At 35.6% G+C, this 22739-nt stretch overlaps 1 protein-coding gene across 5 annotated transcripts in view; it reads left to right on the top strand.

The window, feature by feature from the left end:
* HTT (huntingtin) overlaps positions 1–22739 on the top strand; it is a 78534-nt gene that overhangs the window by 29891 nt on the left and 25904 nt on the right. For all 5 annotated transcript variants that reach the window (XM_042870875.1, XM_042870876.1, XM_042870878.1 and 2 more), the window contains 18 exons: positions 2311–2462; positions 4149–4351; positions 5048–5174; positions 5651–5778; positions 6576–6686; positions 7206–7283; positions 7910–8133; positions 8703–8781; positions 8930–9091; positions 10043–10098; positions 10749–10897; positions 11390–11526; positions 13408–13524; positions 15277–15399; positions 15978–16216; positions 17425–17567; positions 20026–20233; positions 21388–21529. In XM_042870875.1, the coding sequence (XP_042726809.1) occupies positions 2311–2462; positions 4149–4351; positions 5048–5174; positions 5651–5778; positions 6576–6686; positions 7206–7283; positions 7910–8133; positions 8703–8781; positions 8930–9091; positions 10043–10098; positions 10749–10897; positions 11390–11526; positions 13408–13524; positions 15277–15399; positions 15978–16216; positions 17425–17567; positions 20026–20233; positions 21388–21529 (2578 nt within the window). The remainder of the gene's footprint in view (positions 1–2310; positions 2463–4148; positions 4352–5047; positions 5175–5650; positions 5779–6575; positions 6687–7205; positions 7284–7909; positions 8134–8702; positions 8782–8929; positions 9092–10042; positions 10099–10748; positions 10898–11389; positions 11527–13407; positions 13525–15276; positions 15400–15977; positions 16217–17424; positions 17568–20025; positions 20234–21387; positions 21530–22739) is intronic.

Genomic DNA, 22739 nt, shown 5'->3' with positions numbered 1-22739 from the left:
TATTTCTTTAGTAGGTTATAGTACCTTCATATTTAGGTTAGTATGCATACTTGCTAAAAATATGTTTTGCATTTCTTTGTATGACTCTTAGGAGGCATTTCTACTCTTATTTAACTCTTGTGTATCCTGAAGCTTAATTACAATTTTTTTTTTCTTTTTAAATAATACTCCCTTTGCTTGTCCTCAAGTCTGTCCAATTCCCATTCTGGGTATAAGTGTGTCATGTTTGGTATGTGCTCTACAAGATGTCTTTTGTCTTAGATGACTAGACTGCGGGTCTAGTTTTATAAATTGTTATAACAAGTGAAATGCATTGGTATGTGATCAGTGTTTAGCCAAGAAACAAAATTAATGCACAGCGCTTTTAGGAGCTGGGTTGGTTATCTAATAATGTATGTCTGTATGGGTCTTCTTAATGTTTCTCATCCAAGCTGCTTAGAATTTTAGCACTCTATTTTTTTATCCTTTCAACTTTTAACCTAGTTTGCTTTGTTTTGAATATTCCTTCCTTATTTTTGCAGACTTGCAATGACGTTTTCTGTTCCACATAGCTTAAAAAACCTATATTTAAGATGCACCAAGCATTCATAGCTGATGCAGTAACATAACCTCTACCCTTTGCTCTGATCCTTTCTTTACAAGTTTTGAACCTATGTTCATATTAATTTGGATTTTATTTTTGTTGCATGATGTGAGCATTTATCGTACTGGAAAGTAAGATTGCAAATTTGGACCTCTTATGTGAGACACGAGAGTTTTTACAGAAATTCTTTTCTGTCTTTCGAAGTCTTGAAATTTTTATGGTTTAACAGCCATTGGAACTGCTGCATTCCTGTGTAAAATTCAGCATTGTACGAATTATGGTTTCTAATCTGTATGTAAAGTAAACAACATCTGCATATTAAAAGATATGATATTAAATATATTATCATATTAAGTATATATTAAAATACATTTTTAAATGAACTGCACTGTAATTCCTAGTGTAGTTTTGTAAAAAAAAAAAAAAAAAAAAAAAAAAAAGCTTATTGTAAATTTCATTTTCTGAAATTGTTCTAATTGTGCTAAACCTGAAAGACTAGATTAAAAGACTTTTGAATTTAAAAAGAAATGATCTTCAAAGAGACCCTTTATGCAGAGGTGACATAAGGTCTTTTCCTGAAATAAAGCTGTAGTCTTGTACAGGTCTAAATGTTTGTTTTGCTGGATCCTGCACTTTGGCCACAACCCTGTGCAGTGCTACAGGCTTGGGGCTAAGTGGCTGGAAAACTGCACAGAGGAAAAGGATCTGAGAATGCTTGTTGACACCTGGCTGGACATGAGCCTTCAGTGTTCCCACATGGCTAAGAAGGCTAACAGCAGTGTAGCCAGCAGGAAGGGGGAAGTGATTGTCCCTCTGTACTCTGTGTGGGGATGGCCACACCTTGAGTATTGTGTTCCCATTTTGGGCCCCTCGCTACACAAAAAAGACATTGAGGCCCAGAGTGTATCCAAAGAGGGTCAAGTGAAGGTGGTAAAGGGTTGGAGCATGTCTTATGGGGAGCAGCTAAGGGAACTGGGATTGTTTTGCTTGGAGAAAAAGAGGCTCAGGGATGATGTTATCACTCCATTAGTGCCTGAAAACGAGGTTGTAATGAGGTGGGAGTCAGTTTTTCTCCTGGGTAAAAGTGGTAGGACAAGAGGAAATGATTTTAAGTTGCTCCAGGGGAGGTTCAGGTTGGATATAAGGAAAAATTTCTTCTCAGAAAGAGTAGTGGGGCATTGGAACAGGCTGCCCAGGGAGGTGGAGAAGTCACCAACTGTGAAGATGTTAAAGAAATACGTTCATGTGGCACTGAGTGGTGTGGTTTAGTGGGCATGGTGGAGATGGGTTGATGGCTGGATGATTTTATTATTACAATGGCCTAAATTCTTCCTACTTTGCTAGGTAGCAAAAAAAATTTTATGCAGTAGCTTACATCTCCTGTCCCTACTTTGCATATTTTCAATCCTTTTAACTGGAGATAGTTCTAAACCATAGCATATAGCAAGTAAATATTGAATTCATCTGTTGTTCAGTAGATGTCACTAGCACCTTTGATACTTGCTATTTTTTAATAAATAAATAAAAAGCTCTTCAAGAATACAAAATATTTTCAGGTCTCTGCTGTAGGTGTTTTTTTTTAAACTCATATTCAAGTATTAAATGTGTTGTTCTTTAGTACTGATTTTTTTTTTTTTTTTTTTTAGGAGTAGTGGTTTAATTTAACTGTTAGTGTTCTTGAGGCTTCTCAAAAAAGAAATCATGACATTCTAAAATTGTACCTCTAGTGTTTCCCAGGCAAGTCCTTCAGATGACACTCAGAAGGGCTGCACTGTTGGAATGGCCGGGATGGTCCTCTCTCTTCTTTCATCAACATGGTTCCCTTTGGACCTTTCTGCTCATCAAGATGCTTTGATTTTGACTGGAAACTTGCTTGCAGGTAAGGAAAAAAAGAAGTAACCCATCATTTTTACTATTAGCATCAGAACATCTTTATCTTACCCTCTTGGGCAAAATACTGGGAAGACTGAGGAGAAGAAGTAGAGACAGAACTTTGCACTCATGAGGTTTGAAACACTTCTGGACAGTAGGCTTTTTTCTTCTGAACAGCTGAATTTCATCCACATTTGCTAGCTAGAAGTGTGGATTGATTTCTGCAGCCATGAAAACCAAAATGCGAACTGGGATCTGGTCATCATCTCTTCCCATTCCTCTGTTTGTTCTAGAAGTTGAAAGTTCTACTTGTGTTTTGTAAGACCTCTTTTACGTTGTAAGAGCTTTATGCGTTTTTAGGTTTAGAGTAATTTTTAAAAAATATTAAAGGATTCCTCAGGGTTCTCTTGACTAGTTTGCAGTTGCTTATAGCTTCATTGATAGCAATCAGATTGTGTGCACTTAAAAAATGTACAGGCAATACCAGCATTCAGTGGTTGCTGTTTTAAATGATAGACTTTGGACTTCAGAGTATCTTAATAAATTGGAGGTGTCTTCTAAGAACATAATTCCTTAAGGACACTCAAAAATATGTCTTGTATTTTTAAATTACTAAATATGCATTCACATGTATTTATGAAAGCAGCAACATAGCAAAGACAATGAAAACATTTTTACTCCATTAATCATGTAAGGGTAAGCACTTCAACTGCTTACTAAGCATTTTCAGGTGTTCTTGTAAGAGTATTGAAGTTCTGTAAAAGTTTCCGGAGGTGAAACAGTCTTTGAAAGTAAATTCAAAACATGTTAAGATTCATATATGTGTAACTAACTCTGCTTTTAAGCTGTGGAATGAACAAGTGACCTCATGAGATTCCTTCTTTTTTCTGTTGCGTGGAAGGGCAAGGCATGTTAGGTTAGTTAGATCTGGCATGTGCATCTTGGGTTTTTCCTATGCTGCTTTTGGAGGAGAGAGCTCTCCAGAGAAAAACTAATCCAGGGCTCACGCAACTGACAAATATTTTGCCATTTATTTGTTGGTTTATAAATGTTTCTTTCAGTTTTAGCAAACAAATTGAAACCAGTGTAGTTTTGATACTTCTTTTGCTAAATAGCTAAATTGCTGTTTAGTTCTACTATTATATTGCTTTCTGATAGATTTATTATGAGACAGCATGGAAAAGTCGTGTAAGTGCTCTTGGAAACAGCCACTTCAGAATATCAGTCCTAGTAGACAAGAAGCTACTTCTAGTGAGCTGTAGTTCTGCCTTTTCTTGTTTTCTTTTTTTGTTTGCTTGCTTTGATTTTTCTTTTTTCTTTTTTCTTTTTTCTTTTTTAGCACTAACATGGCTCTTGACCTTAATTCTCTTCTTCCTTGATAGAGGAAGTTTTATAACTTTTTATAAAGAGGAATTCTATTTGCTTAGATTTCACTACTCTCAGCTAAGGCAGGCCATTTAGATACTACCTCAAAGTTGTAAATTTGCCCTAATTTGCTTAGGGGAAAGTCCAGTATGTTTATTGCAAGCTGGATATAAAGAGCTATCTTTTTTTTAATCTGTTTAAAACTGTGCTCATACTGCTATTTTTGAAAACATAAGCTGTTTTTCTGTTTGAATATCTATTCTTAAAGATGATAAACATTCTTAATTGCAAAATTTATTTTCTTTAACTGATCTGATTCCTGTTACAGCAAGTGCACCCAAGTGTTTAAAGAACCCTTGGAGTGCTGAAGAAGATTCAAACCAAGGAGCTGCAAAGCAGGAGGAACCGTGGCCAGCTCTGGCAGATCGAACTCTTGTTACTTTGGTAGAACAGCTCTTTTCTCATCTGCTGAAGATCATTAATATTTGTGCACATGTAATGGATGATGTTGCTCCTGGCCCAGCAGTGAAAGTATGTATTACAAACAAAATTGCATGACTTAAATATTGTTGAGTTCAATACTGTTCGAGGATAGGCATTTTAGAGCTGACACAGGCAGCAGTCTCATCGCCTTCATTGTGTGGTGGTTTCACATCAGTAGGCAGCTGAACTCCACCACACCGCTCTCACTCCCCTTTGTAAAAAATACAGGGGATGAAGAAAGGCTTATTGGTGAATGATCAAGCAATAACTCATGTCTTCTGAATGTCCAGCAGAAAAAGTTCTCATTTCTGAGATAAGTCATGTGAGATTTTTTGATGTTTATTATTTTGAGGTATCTATGTTTTGAGACTGAGTTAGTGTCTGCAAGATAATGTTATTAGGATTTGTGATTTCTTAATGTTTTAGAAAAGTGTTGGGTTTTTTTTTTTTTTTTTTAACATTCTTTTATCTGGGATCAAAAGAACCTTTGGCCATTGACTTCTGTTTCTGTCTGGTTGGCTTGTGCTAAAGTTGAAAAGAAGACTAGGGAATATATTAAACTTCTTCCTTTTCACACAGGAAATCCGTGTCATAAATCTAAAAGTTGAGACATTTGGTTAAACTGACAGTCAAATAAAAGGTAGTTTAAACAAAGTGTGAATATGCTTTATATTTTTATAGAAGAACAAAAGCTACTTTTGCATACATAATTAATAATGCTTTTTTTTTTTTTTTTAATTCTAGACAGCGTTGCCTTCTCTCACAAACACACCTTCTCTTAGTCCAATTCGGAGGAAGGGGAAAGAGAAGGAGCCAGTAGAGCAGGTTTCTGTGCCAATGAGCCCTAAAAAAGGTGGTGAAACTAGTCCAGGTAGGCATACATACTAAAATGGAGACATTAGGTGGGAGGCTTAATAGGTGTATGGGAACAACATAGAGAGTAGAAATAATTGAGCAGCTTGTCTTAAATTGTAGGTGGAAAGGTTGTCTGGTTTATTCTCAGAAGTTCAGGTTCTTTTAATTATTGTGTAGCAGGAGAAGCAGCTGTGGTGGGAGTGCTTCTTTTTCTATGGAAAGCGACTGTGCTGTTTAGGTACAAGCAACTTCTGAATCCTTTTTCTCTTTTTTTTCTTTTTGTTTTGAATTGCCAACTTTCAATTTATACAGTTTGGTTTCTGCAGTTTTCAAATATGCATCCAGATCCAAAAATTCATGCTGTTAACTTGGACATTTTGTTTAAAAATCAGATATGTTAAATTATATTAAGTTGTGTGTAATGAGCACTCTAGGTAAAGTATGTTATGCTAATAAATAATATATTTATATTATAAAATATATATTTTTAAGCTACTAGGCAAACTGATGCTAGTGTTCCTGCTACAACAAGTAAATCATCTTCAGTAGGAAGCTTTTATCATCTTCCATCATATCTGAAGTTATACGATGTCTTGAAAGCAACCCATGCTAACTATAAGGTACCGTATGATATTTGATTGATTCAGAGTATGCTTGAGCAGTTACTCTATTTACCTTAAACATGACTCTGGCTCTGCTGAGGCAGTAATCCCCAGCATTCTGTTACTAAATTTACAAAGCCAGGTAAAATTGGTTCAACTGACTTAAACAGGGGAGTGAGATTCACTGAAAGGCTCAAACTGTCCAAATCTCATGTAGTATTGAGGGTCTAATTTACTTGATTTTGTAAGTAATAAATCCACCTTTTAAAACCAAAATAAAAACACTCTATCACCAAGAAAACAACCCCAAAACCTGATAAGCATTGTCACCATGTTTCTTGTTTCTCTGTTGCTGTTATTTATACTAAGCCATCCTTCACTGTTTTGCAGTGCCATATGAATTACAGTATCTCTCAACAGTTTATTCCAGGATGGGTAAATTATTTTCCTCGTTAGTGTGGATAATAAATGATGAATTCCTTGAAGGTGTAGTATTTTGATTTCTGCACTTCAGAAGGGTGGATTCTTAAACACCTGCTATGTTTCTGAGAAATACCTTATCACTCCTCCATTATTTATCAGCATTCTAGGCTTTCCCAGATACTGCAACTACTGCAAGATAAAAGATGCCTTTTTTAAAATCAAAATAAAGTTCTATTGCCAGCAATTCATACGGGAGCTTAAGCTTCCAGTGATGCTGATTGAACTACAGTGAAATTTTAGGAGACTGTTTTGTGTCAATACCTGTTTCTGCAATTTCTGTCTCCTTCTCCTCTAACTGTTAAGAAAAAGATTTATTTTATTTTTGTTACCAGGTTACTTTGGATCTCCAGAACACTAATGAAAAGTTTGGATGTTTCTTACGGTCTGCCTTAGATGTTCTGTCACAGATCTTGGAACTTGCAACTCTTCAAGACATTGGAAAGGTACAAGATGTGTTTGGTTTCTGGTTTGTGTTTATTTGCAGTTGAGTTGTTCCTGTTTGTTGTGTTACCAGGAAGAAGCATGTATCATGGATTTAAAAATTGTTGTAAAAGGCAGTATTCCAAGAAGATGTTGTACTACCAGAAGGCTGGGTAAAATACTAAACCAAATTTACTGCGTTAAATTGGTGCTCCTGAAAGCTGTAGTAAATTCATACTTCCTTTGTTTCATGTGGAGAATTTTTCTCTCTTTCTCTATTTTTTTATTTCAACAAGATAGTTTCCCTGAAGTCATTCTTACTGCAGCAATAAAGTGTAATTAAATACACTCACGTTAAATATGAGAAGAACAGGCCTTCTCCTCTCTTTTCTTGTGTCTTGAAATTTTCCTTATCTATGACGTTGGGCATTGTGCTATTTCAAGAATAGCGAAGCAGATCTTGCATTGTCCAATTTTCATATTAATGCTTTTTTATAATAAAGCAAAATACTATTAAGTTGTTTTTCTGCTTTTTTTGGTAGTGTGTGGAAGAAATCCTGGGATATCTGAAATCATGTTTCAACAGAGAACCAACAATGGCAACAGTTTGTGTACAGCAGGTAAGGAGGTAACTTTTTGATTACTCTAAGGCTTAACCTGACATCCTGTGCATATCAGCTGGATTCTGATTATGGCCCCTCATACTTCTTAGGGAAGCAGTGTGGGGAAATTTTCATCATCTGTTCTGAAACTTGATGCTACCTGAATAGCTCAGTTTCCTCTTGAACTGCTTCCAGTTTGAATATCTTACTAAAATCTAAGAAAATAAGAAAATAAGTTTTGTTTCCTATTTTCCAAATGTGTTCTGTAGCCATTTAACTATATCAGAAGACCTGGGAAGCAAAGAACAGTGTTAATGATAGATTTCTGCAAGTTTCCAGTGAGCGTCTAGGCTCAAGTTACCATAGTTTAATTTTGTTGGGAAGAGAGCTTCAGTAGACTGTTCTAAATCGTTACGTGATTGTTTTTGCAAGTGAAATGTTTCCATATCTTTTTTGGGCTGAGATGTAGATTGTTTCCTGAATTCTCCCAACTTTTCTTCCATTGTCTCGTATTTGACTACGTGATGCACAGTTTGCACTTTCAGTTTGTGATGATCTTCCTTCTGTAGTTCTTTGGGAGGGTGGGGAGTCAAGTTTTGTGTAGTCCTAAAACCGTAATATTTTTTCCCCATTTTTTTCTCTAGTTACTGAAAACATTATTTGGGACAAATCTGGCTTCTCAGTATGATGGCTTGTCTTCAAACACCAGCAAAGCTCAAGGCAAAGCTCAACGCTTAGGTTCTTCCAATTTGAGACCTGGTCTCTATCATTATTGCTTCATGGCACCATATACACATTTTACACAGGCACTTGCTGATGCAAGCCTAAGGAATATGGTTCAGGCTGAGCAAGAACATGATGCTTCAGGGTAATTTTTTTCTCTTTCAACGTAATGTTGGCTTGAAGTAGAGTATTTTTTTGGTGTTTTACATAAACGTAAATATCATAAGGGGGCATTGTAAGTAATATGAAATTACAGTGTGGTGTGTTATTTCTTGTAGATTTGAGTGAAGTATCTTTTCATGGCAGTCCTGGGTGGAATTCTATTGATTATCACTAGTATGTTTCCCAAATCAAAATTAAGTCATTAAAATGGGTATTGCTTAATTTTTTTCAAAGCATAAAATAGTTTAAAATAGATTTGAATACAACTATTTAATTAATTTTCTACCTATAATGAACAGTCAATAGTCTTAAAGGAAAGGCTGGAAAATAACTAAAAGACACCAGAAATACTTTCTCTACTAGAAGTTTGTTGTCTTCATATCTGCATGATTCTGATATAGCATACTGTGGGTTGTTTCTGTTCATCTTTCCTTTTACTAAGATTCTTGAAGCAGTCAATTAATTAGAAGTGGCATCAGGTAAAAATGCTTCTAAGCACCACTTGTTTATACCTCTGTTTTTTTAGAGCATGTTTTTCTTGTTTTATCACAGGTGGTTTGATGTGCTGCAGAAAGTTTCTACACAGCTGAAAACTAATATTTCCAGTGCTGCAAAGCACCGTGCTGATAAGGTACTGATGTTATGTACTTCCTTCTGAATGTGCTTTACAATAGTTTTAAAATACTTTCCCCCCATTTACTTTTTACTCTTAAAAAGTAATTTGGTTTTGAATGAGACCTTTTCAGATGTTAGATTACTTCAAAATTTCTCTATTACAGAATGCTATTCACAATCACATTCGTTTATTTGAACCCCTTGTCATAAAAGCATTGAAACAATACACTACAACAACATCAGTACAGCTGCAGAGACAAGTTTTAGACTTGCTTGCTCAACTGGTTCAGCTACGAGTTAACTACTGTCTTCTGGATTCGGATCAGGTTGGTACCTTATTTCTGCAAATTTGTAATACAGGGATACCACTAGCATGGTATTAAATATATATTAAAAAATATGTATTTGCCACATTCCATTCATTGTAATGTTGGTTAAAACAAAGACACGAAGCAAGATGAAAGTGCCCCACCAACTATAAGGAGCTTCAGATTCTTGGCTTTATATCAATATAAATGACTTTGTACTCTCTGCAACAAGCATAGAAGAACTGTTAATCAGTTTGACTATAGAAATAAGATGATGTGGATGATACAACTAGTATTGTTTTACTTAATAATATTTAATGAAAAGTTTATTTACAAATAGTAAAATGGAAATATCCTACTTAAGAGCATGGACTGGTAATGAGCATTGTGGTTGATAGACATTATTTGATTTTGATGGTGAGGGAGAATGTAGAGGTAAATACCAAAGTATTTGTGATTGTCCATAAAAACAGTAAATTTGTAACAATGAAGTTTAATTTTTATTCACTGCAGTATTTTTAGTATTTTTATAAACAAGTATGAGTTGCAGTTGTAACTTTCTTGTAAATTATTGCACAGATTTGCAATACATGAATGCTGGATCTTAGGCTTTTTGATTGATTCCTGGCTTTTTGACGTTAATGCCTCAAATATCATGTTATAAGAGTGAGAGATAAAATTCTATTATTAAATATACAACATTTACAGCTAAAATTCAGCCTACGTTCATGTAAACTGTAATGAGCATAGCAGTAGTCATTACCACCAATGAGATTCTCAGGATCTTTTGTAACTCTAGAGGAAGCATTTCTTAAAATACCAGTGAACTGTAAATATAAATGATTTTCAGTGTATGCCTATTCTTTTTCTCCTGCCAAAGCTCACACCTCTGTAACTCTGTCAAAACAATTTCAAATGTGAATTTGTTTGTTTCTGTTATGTAAAGTTTTAACTCTTCATTCTCTTCAGGTGTTCATTGGATTTGTGCTGAAGCAGTTTGAATACATTGAAGTAGGACAATTCAGGTACGAAATTAGAAAAGATCCTTTTAACAGTGAGAATTAACATTTCTTACTCTGAAGCGTGCAGTGATTAGATTTGCTAGTTATTTCTGCTTTATGAGAAAAAGTAGTTGCATTCTAGGCAATGAATGTGTGTATTTTCTGCCTCCAGTTGTAGACCTTTCCAAAGATTTAGATTCCCTGTGGTTGAAGAAGCTATGTTGTGCTGTTTCTCAATTTGGTATTTTAAAATTATGTATTTGGGAAATCTGCCAAGGTTTTGCTTTCAGAAATCAGCTCTTGATAGGATTCACCTGCGGAAGGGAGAACTACTGTGGACTCGGGATGAATCCATTTTGTATTCTGCACATCTGCTATTCTTTGTTTTGTTGCACCTATCATCATAAGCAGTGCGGTGGAAGTTTTGTTAACCATTTCTGTTATTGTGTGCATTAATTAATATGCTATAATTTAGTAACTGAGCAATTGTCAAAATTTGAAACAAATGAAGTCCTTTGGAAAAAATTGTACTAAAGAATGAGGCACAAATTACTGAAATGCTGTGTAAAAGCAGAAAAAAAACAACACACTTGTTTAAAAGATTCTTAGTGTAAACATTCATTTCTACTAAACAGAGTCGTGCAATTCAAGCTTGACATTTTTTTTATTTTCAGAGAATCGGAAGCAGTTATTCCAAATATCTTCTTTTTTCTGGTGTTGCTGTCTTACGAGCGGTATCATTCCAGACAGATAATTGGAATTCCAAAGATCATTCAGCTGTGTGATGGCATCATGGCCAGTGGGAGGAAAGCTGTTACACATGGTAATTTAAAAAACAAGACAACTCTGCAGAATTAGTGAGAGTTTAGCAATAAATTAAAATCACTACTGAGCACTAAGCTGTAGAAAATGGAGATCATACTGATTGTATCAGAAAATGCTAGCTTTTCAATTTTAATACATGAAATAGTTTTCATTTGAATTCTTCAGGAAGTTTGTTATATCCTAATAACGTTAGTCCACAACAGTATTTCTAAGCAATATTTTGAAGACCGTGATTTTGATTCTTAGTCTTCTTTCCTTTCCTCCACTTTCATCTTTTAAGTAGTCATCTATGTTATACTTACCAGTGATTCTGCTGAAAAAGCTTTTTGAAAAATCCTTTTTTTTTTTTTTTTTTTTCTGTGTCAGAAGCTTTTTTTTTTGTGGAGAAGGGAAAGAAAAAACAAAAAGTGCAGTTTACTTTTAGTAGTTGTTACATGCTGCTCAAGAATGGCTTGTCTCATGCTAAAGCAACAAAAAAATCTCATTTTAGCAATACCAGCTCTGCAGCCCATCGTTCACGATCTGTTTGTGTTAAGAGGAACAAATAAAGCTGATGCTGGAAAAGAGTTGGAAACCCAGAAGGAGGTGGTGGTGTCAATGCTGCTGAGACTTATTCAGTACCATCAGGTAAAAGAGGATGCTGATATCCCTGTTTGTGTTCTGTGATAACGTTGACATTGTTTTGATAGTTCAAAAGCTATCAGGCCATGCTGATGATCTTTTTACACAGATCTTGAACAGATAGACTCTGTGTGTGATCATTATGTGGAGAGTATGCAAAGATTTTTGGAGTAGGAAGAGGCTTCTGCACCACGAGTCAGTGTTGCAAGTCAAATAAATGTCTGTTATATCTCAGACAAACCTAGGTACCAAAGCCCTGAGAAGCTCTAGTGAAGTGTTGCAATTGTGATTCAAGAAATTTGAAAGAATGGGGTGGAAAGCTGAAGAGAAGTAGGATTAGAAGTAGGAAATATGCTGCTTAGTGATTATCCAAATGTTCCTGTAATATCTTCATGTTAAAATTCTCAAATATATGTTAATAAGACAATGAGACTGGTAGCTACACAGTTGTTACTACTTACCACCCAGATCTCATGGATTTGGAAAATTTTATGTTATGAGGGAGTGTTAGAATTACTTTCTTCAATACTCACCCTTTACAATAAAACCAAAGAAGTAATTTTAAGAGAAGTGACTTAATTACCATGAGATCTTATTGCTATTTCAGCTGATGATAAAACTTAACATACTTCGCCTTTTCACACGATGAATGGAAATTCTGGCATATGCGATGTATTTTCTGAGAATAGTTGGAAAAAGGCAGTACAGTTTGTCAAAATAATGTGTTAGAACTGCATGTTCTTGGGATAATTTTGTGTATCCGCATTCTCTTTTGAATTTGTAGTTTTATAATCATAAAATGACTAACATCTGAATGAAATGACACTCTGGACACATGATGTGAAACAGTGAATAACTTTTATGTTACAAAGGGTACTGCACTTGCTTGCAAATCCTCTTCTGACACACTTAATCTGTTAAAGATCACCTCTGCATTGCTCTTCATCCCTCACCATCCTATTTGTAGTTATTACTCCTGTTCTGTTCATACTGTGTGTATAAGCTGACCTCTGGGCAGGTCTTTGACTGTGCTAGGGATGTTCTCCACTACAGAACACTTCTTTATCCTTTTTGTTCTTTTAGAACTGTTTAACTACCATCCATGGAGCTGGAGATAGAGAGTTACAGTAATTCAGCCCAAGATTGCTCCTATCACCTTTTTCACAAGAAAACTCTTGGAAAGAAAATCACCTGGTGTTTTTTATTGGCTATGTTTCTGATGCTGGACTACTTGATTATGTTTTATAACTGCTCTGCCTAACTAATTTTCTGAACCAGATTCTTGTGTCCCACTTCCCAGTCATTGCATTAACATCCCTGCCTGCTGTGGTTTTGCCCTGGCTTCCTTTGAAAGTATTGTCTCCATAACCCTCAAGCCAGAAATACATTCAGCTAGAGAATGTGATCCTTGCTGTTAGTGTGCTAAATTAAAGACTTTCTTTTAAAATTTTATTTGAAAGCTATTTATCTCAGATAAATAAGTTCTATAAGAAAGACTATAAATGTGGAAAATCGCTTTCTTCCCTCCTCTCCCCTTTTGTTGAGTATGTGATGCAGCACTCAGCTTTACTGTCCTTTTTTCCATTCACAGTATTTTGACAAATGCAGTTTAAGAAGGACTGGAAAGCATTTTATTTCAAGTTTGTAGAAAAAAACCTGGGAAATTATTTTTAAAAGAAATTAAAAACAAAAAAACCCTACAACTAAGAACAAAATTTAAATCTGAAAATTAAATTTTAAAATATTATCTGGTTTCTCATGCAAATTTTGTTTTCTTTGTTTTTTGGCAAACTGATAAAGCAGTAAATATTTTCCACATTACTGTATTACTTGAATGTTTCCTGGTAGTATGGGTATTTACTTGTGTTCTTTTGGACTTTTCCTCAGGTGTTGGAAATGTTTATCTTAGTACTGCAACAGTGTCATAAAGAAAATGAAGACAAATGGAAAAGATTATCTCGGCAAATCGCTGACATTATTCTCCCAATGCTCGCAAAACAACAGGTAATGTGAATTTTTTTTTTTAAACTATAAACATCCCAACTCATCATTACAGTAATTGCTGTAATTATAGCTTTGAGTATTGTGATTTCTGTATTTTCTTTAAAGTGTGGCCACCTTACCTGGAAGATAATTACTGTAGATTAAGTTGTTGAAAATGTGCAGCACCTTTTAGACTGTTCCTAGGTAAAGTTCTTACTACTTTCTGTACACAGTCAGAGCACTTAATGATGGTGTGAAGATTCTCTGTTACAGAATGTAAAAATTACTTTTTCTTAACTGCAGTGGGTCTAATGGAATTTGTTTTAGTGAAGAGAATGAAATAGCATCAGTCAAAACTGCATTTATTAATCTCTGAATTACAAAGTATTTGAAGCTGAAGCAGTCTTCTAGAGATTTGTTGTCTTCTCAAAGCACTGTCTATTGGAGTAGACTGCTTAGGACCATGTGCAGTCAGATTTTGACTTCATTACTTCCAACCTCTTCCAGTGTTAGAACGTCCTCACAGGGAGCTGAAAAAAAAAAAAAGAGGGGGGAGAAAGAAATTGTATTTAAATGGGGCTTTCTTTATTTCAACTTCTGTATGTTGCTTTTCATCACTAGGTAGTACTGAGCAGATTCTAGCTACTTGTGTCTTCACTACTTTTGTCACCTGGTGGTCAGATAATTGTACACACTGTTAAGATTCCCACTGAGCCTTCTCCATTCTTCCCTTGTATGACAGATGCTCCAAGCCCTTAATAATCTGTGTGGTGCTTTGCTGGGCTTGTTCTAGTGTGTGCATATGTCTGTCTTAATGGAGAGCCCAGAACTGGACTGCAAGCTAGGAGATAAAGAGTAGACCTTTTATATCTGGGAAGAAGACACTATTTCTTTGAGGGGAAATTTTTTCCTTTCTGCTTCCTAAGCAGCAGAGTGTTTGTCTTACCATACAGCTTTCTTTGAAGTATGTATTTCTAATTCCAGAATACAAAGTAAAGCCATGAAATTCTGCCCTTAAGATGTTCTTCGCTCTTTGATGGTAGATTCTCCTTCCTATGAGAAGATTATATGGTGGGGAAGAACAGGCAGTAATGAGGATTAGACAGTAGTTTTTGAGAGAAGCTAAAATGCTGATGAATTAAGTTGCTTTTGTTCTTTTTTTGTATGAATCTGTGCATGTGCTTCAACTATCAAATCAACTGTCAAATTAAATTGGCAAGAAGTCACCCAGATTTTGAGTTCAGACCCTTGCTTTTTGTGATCAGCTGTTTTATAACTGAACAGTTGAGGTCCTACTTCAGTTTCTGCAGTGTAATTCCATTGTAGCTGTTCACTTCTCTGAGGGTTGGGATTTTTTTTTTCCTCCTAGTTTTCTCCTTCAGCTTAGTCATGACCAAAGCATTCTGTTGTTTTTGTCCCAGCACTTCTGTCTATAAATATGCCTGGTAGGATGTGCAGGGAAGAGATAAGTTTCTAAATTTTGTGACAGTCAGACTTTTGCTCTCATTCTCTACATACAACATATTTCTCCTAAAATAAAGTCATACATATGTTGAATTTCTTGTGATAGATTTTTATCCATATTGTCAACCTTGCTATGTAGAAAGGCTTGCGATGAAGCATTTTTATATTTTTCATAGATTTTTACTGATATAAATTTTATAAAGGACAACCTTATTATGTTCAAGTTGTAATAGAAATGTTTAAAGCTTGAGATGATAATATTGTAGTGCGTTTAGAGGTAGTGATTAGTTTTGTGGTTTTCTCTTACAGATGCACATAGATTCTCATGATGCTTTGGGAGTACTGAATACACTGTTTGAAATTTTGGCTCCTTCTTCCCTTCGCCCCGTTGACATGCTTTTAAGAAGTATGTTTGTTACTCCTAAAACAACGGTAAGCAAGCAGGAACCTGATAATGCAAGTAAAATATTTCTAGATAAGTAGTAAAAGTGGATTTTAAAGAGAAGAGAGGTTCTTGTGTCTTTAATGCAAAACAAAACAGTATGCATTTCTATCTTTTTATTTTGCAATGTGATGCTGAAGTAGCTGAAGCTTTTAGGAAAGAATTTGTGACAATTAATATAATTTACCATCTGGGTGCATTTTATACAGAAATCTTCTGCTGATAGGTTACTTACTTTCATTTCGTATTTTTAGGATCAGAAATGTAGAGAAACATAGTTGCAATAAATTTGAGAATGCAATGTATAATAGGTAAATCACATTTTTCTTAAGCCAGCGTTGGTACTATTTTGACAATTGAGATTTTTAATCTCTTTGAAGACTTGCTTTAGTAGATTTGAATACATTTCAATGCTATGTTGAATACATGTGAAGCTGTATAAAATCAGACATACGAGAATGGAGCAAGCAGAAAAGCCTTTTATGTTTGTGTCTTCAAAACATTGTTTTCATAGTAATGGTCAAACCTATCCAGTCTAACAATCTGTGTTTGTTCATTTGTTTGTTAGGCATCGGTGAGCACTGTCCAGCTATGGATTTCTGGAATTTTAGCAATCCTTAGAGTTCTCATTTCACAATCCACAGAAGACATAGTTCTATCTCGTGTTCAAGAGCTTTCTTTCTCACCGTATTTGATTTCACGTCAAGCAATTAATAGACTGAGGCATGGTGAAAATAACATGCCTGCACAAGAGGATCACACTGAGGTTAAACAGACCAAATATCTGCCTGAAGAGACGTTTTCTAGGTATGACGTCTTGGGTCAGTTAAGGGAACGATAAAGGTTTCTGAGAAATCAAGAATATGAAATGTATATGCATACATACATAATTGTTAATAAGTTGAGTTTTTAGTAAGTTTGAATGAGTTTTTAGTAGGGACTTTGCAGTATTCTGGTGCCTCTTCTTAAGCCACGTGAAAGACCTACCACAGCCATGAAGATGGGTGAATTCTGATCTTATTAAAATTGGGTCCAAAGCTTTAACTGATTCCATCCTTTTTTGTGGGGCCTAAAACTTGAATCAACCCCAATCTACCCGATAATAGAAGCCTGTGTTCTGAACTAGGATTTTGCCTGCAGATACGATTCAAAGTGGTTAAATTAGTCCTGCTTTTTGTTTCCTACTTCTTGAGGGCTAGCTTTGTCTAGTTAGCTTCCCATTCTTAAGCTGTCCAAGAAAGACACTTAAGCAAAAGAAGCATGGAGGATTAGTGCTTTTATTATGTTTACAAAATGTTTATCATTAAGATATCCCATCTTGACGTGGTGGGAAGCCTTTGAAAGAGCTGTTCCTTTGAGAAACTAAAAAGTTTTACTTGAGTGTGGAATTCTAGGTAAAAAGAAAATTCACCTGTTTATCATTCAGCTTACTGTGAGGGTGATGGGTAGAAGGAAAAGGGACATCTGGATTCCTTAAAATGATCTTATGTCCAACAGGAGTGAGTTGGAGGATGATCATGGCTGGGAGCAAGGATTGCTCATTGCAGGCACTCTTTTTTGGTGTTTTGTTTTGGTCTTTTTACCTGGCTGAGGGTTTGGTACAGTTGTAGAGTGAATGAGAGCAAATGAGACCGCAAACAGCTGAATTACTGTGACTTACTGAGTTGCTCCTTCCTCAGCTGAGCTGTAGAGTGTGTTTAACTCATTGCAAATCACTACAAAGACACCACGTCAATTTGAATGTTTGCTGTGGAAGTTGTGGTGGGCTGGCGGGTAGGTAACACAGCTCCATTGTGTAATTGTTCAATACTTGTGATTACCTGGCCATAGCAATAACATCACGTTTTAGGTAAACCTTTAATATAGCATATAATTCACCATTTTATTTAGGATGAAAGCAGAGTAATTTTTTATTTTGATTTTAAACTTAACGAGTTTTATAGGCAGACATCATGTTGTTCTGAAACAGGTTGCAGTGATGGTTTCCCTATTGACTGTATCCTTCTGTTTTCAAGGTTCTTGTTACAGCTGGTTGGAATTCTACTTGAAGATATTGTTACCAAACAAGTGAAAGTGGACATGAATGAGCAGCAACACACTTTCTATTGCCAGGAGCTGGGCACTTTGCTTATGTGCTTAATACATATCTTCAAGTCAGGTAATACTTGAAGCAGTGCCTCATGCTGTTTGCTGTGGCAAGGATTTTTGAGTAAAAGAACTAATGAGAAGCAGTGTGTAGGTGCATAAGACATTTTATCCTACATGCTGTGAAGAACCTTTGAAATTTTATCCTCATGAATACAGGGCCCACTTTTCATATTTCTTTCACTTATGTAAAAAATGTAGTGACTTTTCATCATTCCTTTTAACTGTCTAATACTTTAGAGTTTACAAATGCAAGGGGTTCCAAATCTATGGCTGCATTTTCTGTAGTTAATCTTAATTTGGAGGTTGGTAGCTCAAAATCAAAATACTCAAATTACTGAGTTACTGAACCCTGGGGGCAGTTTCATGACAAGGTAGGTTTCTGTTCTTTATCATAATTAAAGACAACAACAACAACAAAGAACCAGGAAAGTCAAAATGGTACTATTTCTGCTAACTAGTGTTGTGCACTGTTCTTAAGGTTTATGGAGTTTGTGCATGTATACCCACTCCATTCTCTGGCTTGCAGTCTTACTATTCTATTCTTACTAGTTACCTAAGGGAGTAACCTGGAATAGTGTTCTTCCCCAGTAAGTTAAGCAGATCTTTTTGTGTCACTGTCCTAGCCATCTCCTTCTCAAAAAGTTCTTTCCTCTTCTGTATGTTAGAAATCAGACAAATAATTCTTCCTTCTACAGCCCCGTCTGTAGAACAGAAGTTATACAGCACTTCCTTAGTAGATGTGATTAACAAAAAAGTGAATATCAAACACTGTTTCTAAATTTTTAGCATGATTCTGTTTTGTGTCCAACACCCTTTAATCTTTTTAAGCTCTTCCTGCAGATGTCAATTATGAAGTCCTTTCTTGACAAAAATCTTCATTCTGCTGCTGTCGTTGCTAGCAGCTGCTTCTTGCAGCTCTGGGTATAGTTAGTGATCATTCTGTATTTCCACGTGCCCAGTACTATTGTACTACTGCTGTGACAGGCACATATGTATGCTGTTAATTGCTGTTATTGAGCAAAAATTTCCAATACAAATTATGAAAGATAACCTTTGCCAAAATGATTTGGAGTAAGTGATTAAATGGAATTGAGCCAAGACCAATGAAATTAGTCAATTAAGCTGGTGACTGAAATCAGGGAAGTGGGTAACTTCAGCCAGAGCTTTTGACAGAGGAAAGGGAAGGCTCCAGCTAGTTCTTCTGCAGCAGCTGGTTTCCAAGATGCATTTGTCTTGGCAAAAGCTATGTAGAAACTGTCATACTGAATAAAAAATAAATATTAAAACATTCATGCAAAGCACTGGGATACATGTACTGCATGATCTCTCAAAATCACTACAAATCCACTTCAAGGACTAATAGTAATGTGGTTGCCATATATGGTGTTACAGAGTAGAAGTAAAGTTCTTCAAATGTGTGAGTTGTATTTTCATGTTTTAGCATTTCCTTTCAGGTTTAGGCATAGATTTAATTATGTGGTTTCATGCTGCTTGTTCAGTGAAAGTCTTCATAATTTTGCATCTCTTTAAGTTATTTCATCTTTACTACAACTGCACCTTAATTCTGAATTGTGTTTGGGAACACAGGCTGTGATCTTCTCTCATTTTTAACCACTATTCAACATGGGTGTCTTATCTTCTCACCCATTATAGATTTTGTCAGAACGTAAACATTGCTAACTCCTGTATGTTTCAATTATGGAAAACTACCAGATTAGAAATGAAGATTTACAATGTGCTACTTTGAAATAGAATGGAAATAAAAGGGATGGATAAACTGAAAAGTTGGTCCTGTAAATTTAGACAACTTTAAGTTTCTCCATTTTCCTTGTTTTCCTTCTGTTCTTTTTGTTACATGAATGTGTAAGTAGCAAGTCTGAAAGCAAAATTCAGCTTTTGTGCTGAGTGTTCAGTGTGCTGGGCAATGACTTTTTGTCACTTAAAATAATGTCCTTCTTGCACATACTTCAGAATTTGGATGGAATAGTTTCAATTTATTTTCAACTAAATATATTTGGTACCTGTGGTAGGAGACTTGTGAGTTGTCTTAATAGTGTATAGAATAGCAGTTACAGCATGGTTTTTATTTAGAACTTCTGTGATATACTTCAAAAAGAAAAATATCCTCATCTATAATTAACAATTTTAAAATTGATTAAAGTTTTCATGTATTAGGTAACTATTTAATGGATGACAGAGGAAAAGTTAGGTGTCATTACAGTTCTGATCTGATCTAAAATATTGTTCATTGAGCTGAGAGCTTGTTACTACTGATTTACACACTATACTTTGTAAAAATGCATGACTTGCTTTACATTTAAAATAAAATACAAAGAATATGCCTTTATTTCAGGAATTGTACTGACTTATGAGCGAACTTCTGTATTTTTGGGGTACCCAGGATTATTTTGAAACTTCAGAATTCCATGCAGAACATAGTTTCTCTAATATGCTTTCATATTTTTCAGGGATGTTTAGAAGAATCACAGCTGCAGCCACCAGGCTTTTTACAGGAGATGGATCTGATGGTAGTTTCTATACCCTTGAAAGTCTGAGTGACCTTGTTCAGTCCATGGTTCCCACACATCCTTCCTTAGTTCTCCTCTGGTGTCAGATCCTGCTTCTTGTTAATTACACAAACTACAACTGGTGGTCAGAAGTGCATCAAACTCCAAAGTAAGGTTTGTTTTTGATCCCTAGTAGTAGTACCATGTCTCCCAGTTGTATTTGGTACAGCTGTATGGAAAAAAAAAAGAAAAAAACAACAACTTTTAATCTTCAGAGCTGCCAGCTGTTGAATAATACTGCTTAGGTTCTGAAATAGATAGTTCTGCATTTATTTTGTGTGTATGGTTTTGTGTGTGTTTGTGTGTATACTGTCTGTTCTGATGTTAGTATGCCTTTCAAACTAAGGAAGTACACCCAGTGCTCAGTTGTTCCTCGAAAGAACTGTTGGGTAAATCTCTATACTTTGAAGACAATAAATTCCTTCTTTGTCTTTCTAAAAATGAAAAATTATAGAAAAAGCTATAGCTGTTTGTATGGGGACTTCTTATTTCACTTTCTAGCAGATAAGCAGCTAGTGCAGGTGATTTACACTGAGTGTTTATGGAAATATGGTCTGATCAGTAAGATGCAGGTACATCTGTGATCACTTGTCAGTGGGTCTCCTACTAAATGCTGTCAAAGCACCACGCTGGTTCATTAGCAGTAGTCAAAGTAGATGTTAGTAATATCAATATTAGCTCTCTGAAATTCAAAAATTGTTTCTAAACTGAGCTAACTCCTGGTCTGTGAATGGGTCAACCCACCTGTGAGACACACCTGCCATTAGGATGATGTCGTCTGCGGGTGTGAAAGATACTCCACTGTGTGGGATGGGTAGCCCACTGTAGAGGAAGAGTAACAGCTGACTTAAGAGAAATTTCTGATACTTGCACAGTGAATGTTAGGGAAGACTAATTGTGCTCTAAAATGTGTGGATCAATACTTAGATACGCACTCAGATGTGAGACTGTTGCCTTAATTCAGTCTCATGGTTTGAAAAACACGGAATTAGGTTCTGTTATTACTTATGACACAATAGCCCAAGGTTTTTTCTTGTAAATAACCAGTTTGTTTCCTTAGACAGCATGAAGAAAAAATAAACATTGAACAAAAGGTAATATGACTGTTGCTAGAAAGCTGATGGAAAGCGAGGTGTCTATTTCAGAGCAGTATAATGTTTAAATGAAGTTTCTAATAGAAAGACTTACAGTGAGTAGAATGTTCCAAGCAATTTGATTTTTGATGTTTCTACATGGTAATAAAATATAATGTACTTCTTGCAGGAGACACAGTCTTTCTACTACTAAATTACTTAGCCCTCAGATATCTGGAGACAGTGATGAATCAGATTCAGAATCTAAACGTGGCATGTGCAATCGAGAGATAGTGAGAAGAGGAGCACTCATTCTTTTTTGTGACTATGTGGTAAGTTTTGAATTAGGGATTTTATAACTATGGTTCTGAGTTGTTTTCTTAAGTTACCGGTTCAAAAGTGAGAATTGAGGACTAATGTGAAGCTAATCATTTTCTTTCTAGGGGACACTTATGTACAACTTCATTTTGCATTTTTTCTATTCTGAACTAGTTCTCATGGCATGTCTGAGGGTACCTGGTAGATAATAGAATAATCTGCTAGATATTATATCCTTTACTTGTGTGTTGCTACCAGTGTACTAAGTGCTGGATTTTCCAACATCAGTAATAATAAGTAAAATAAATAAAATAAAAGGTTTTACATTAACATTTCACTTCCATTTTTGGTTCTCTAACAAGAACAATTTCTGTGGCTTCAGCCTTTTCATGCCTCAGTATTAGCATTTTAGTTCATTGGAATCATACCTTTGAAGTGAAGCTTCCTGTAATACTTAGTATTGCACTTCAGTTTGCATTGCAAAGCACTTTTGGGGAAGCAATCTTCATTCCTCTCAGATTCAACTAGGCCAAAAGCTATGCTTAAAAAGCACTTCAACTCCCAATGGGCTTTAAGTCACTATGGTGAGATTGAGCCTAGTCCAAGTTAATACTCTTCAAAACCTCTTTACTGAGAAGTGTTGGCTTTTTGGCATCGTGTGGTTAGTTCTACAGGTCTGTTGTGTTGCATTCCTTGTTGTTATATGGTTAGCCTCTGTAGGCTTAAAATTAATTACTGAAAGATCTCTTTGGATATGTTTTCCACTTATCTGGTGTTTAGGGCAAATAGTAGTATGAAATCTTTAAAGGGAAGCCTAAATGAAAATCACCCTCTACAAGATGACTGTGTACGTGTGCTTCTTTCAAACAGTATTTCGTTAAAAGCGATGTCTCTGAAATGTCCTTCTCAATTTACTTCTGTCATGTTGGAAGGGACCCACAAGGATCATCGAATCCAACTCCTAGCTCCTCACAGAACCACCTGAAAAACAGACACTGTGTCTGAGAGCGTTGCCCAAACGCTCCTAGAACTCTGGCAGGTTCAGTGCTCTGACCACTGCTCTGGAATTCCTGTTTCAGTGCTTAACTACTGTCTCACCTTTGTCTATTATCCAGTGTGACTCTCCCATGATACAGCTTCAAAGAGTTCCCTTTTCATGTCATGGTGTAATGATACTGAAAAAGCTGGTTACAAATTCATTATGACTTAATGTGAACAAGCTCA

Source organism: Lagopus leucura, unplaced genomic scaffold (assembly GCF_019238085.1).
Source record: "Lagopus leucura isolate 7727_CA_CO unplaced genomic scaffold, USGS_WTPT01 Super-Scaffold_100004, whole genome shotgun sequence".
In the NCBI taxonomy this organism is placed as follows: domain Eukaryota; kingdom Metazoa; phylum Chordata; class Aves; order Galliformes; family Phasianidae; genus Lagopus; species Lagopus leucura.
The sequence above is the reverse complement of the archived record's forward strand: the minus strand, read 5'-3'. Positions and strand labels throughout refer to the sequence as shown.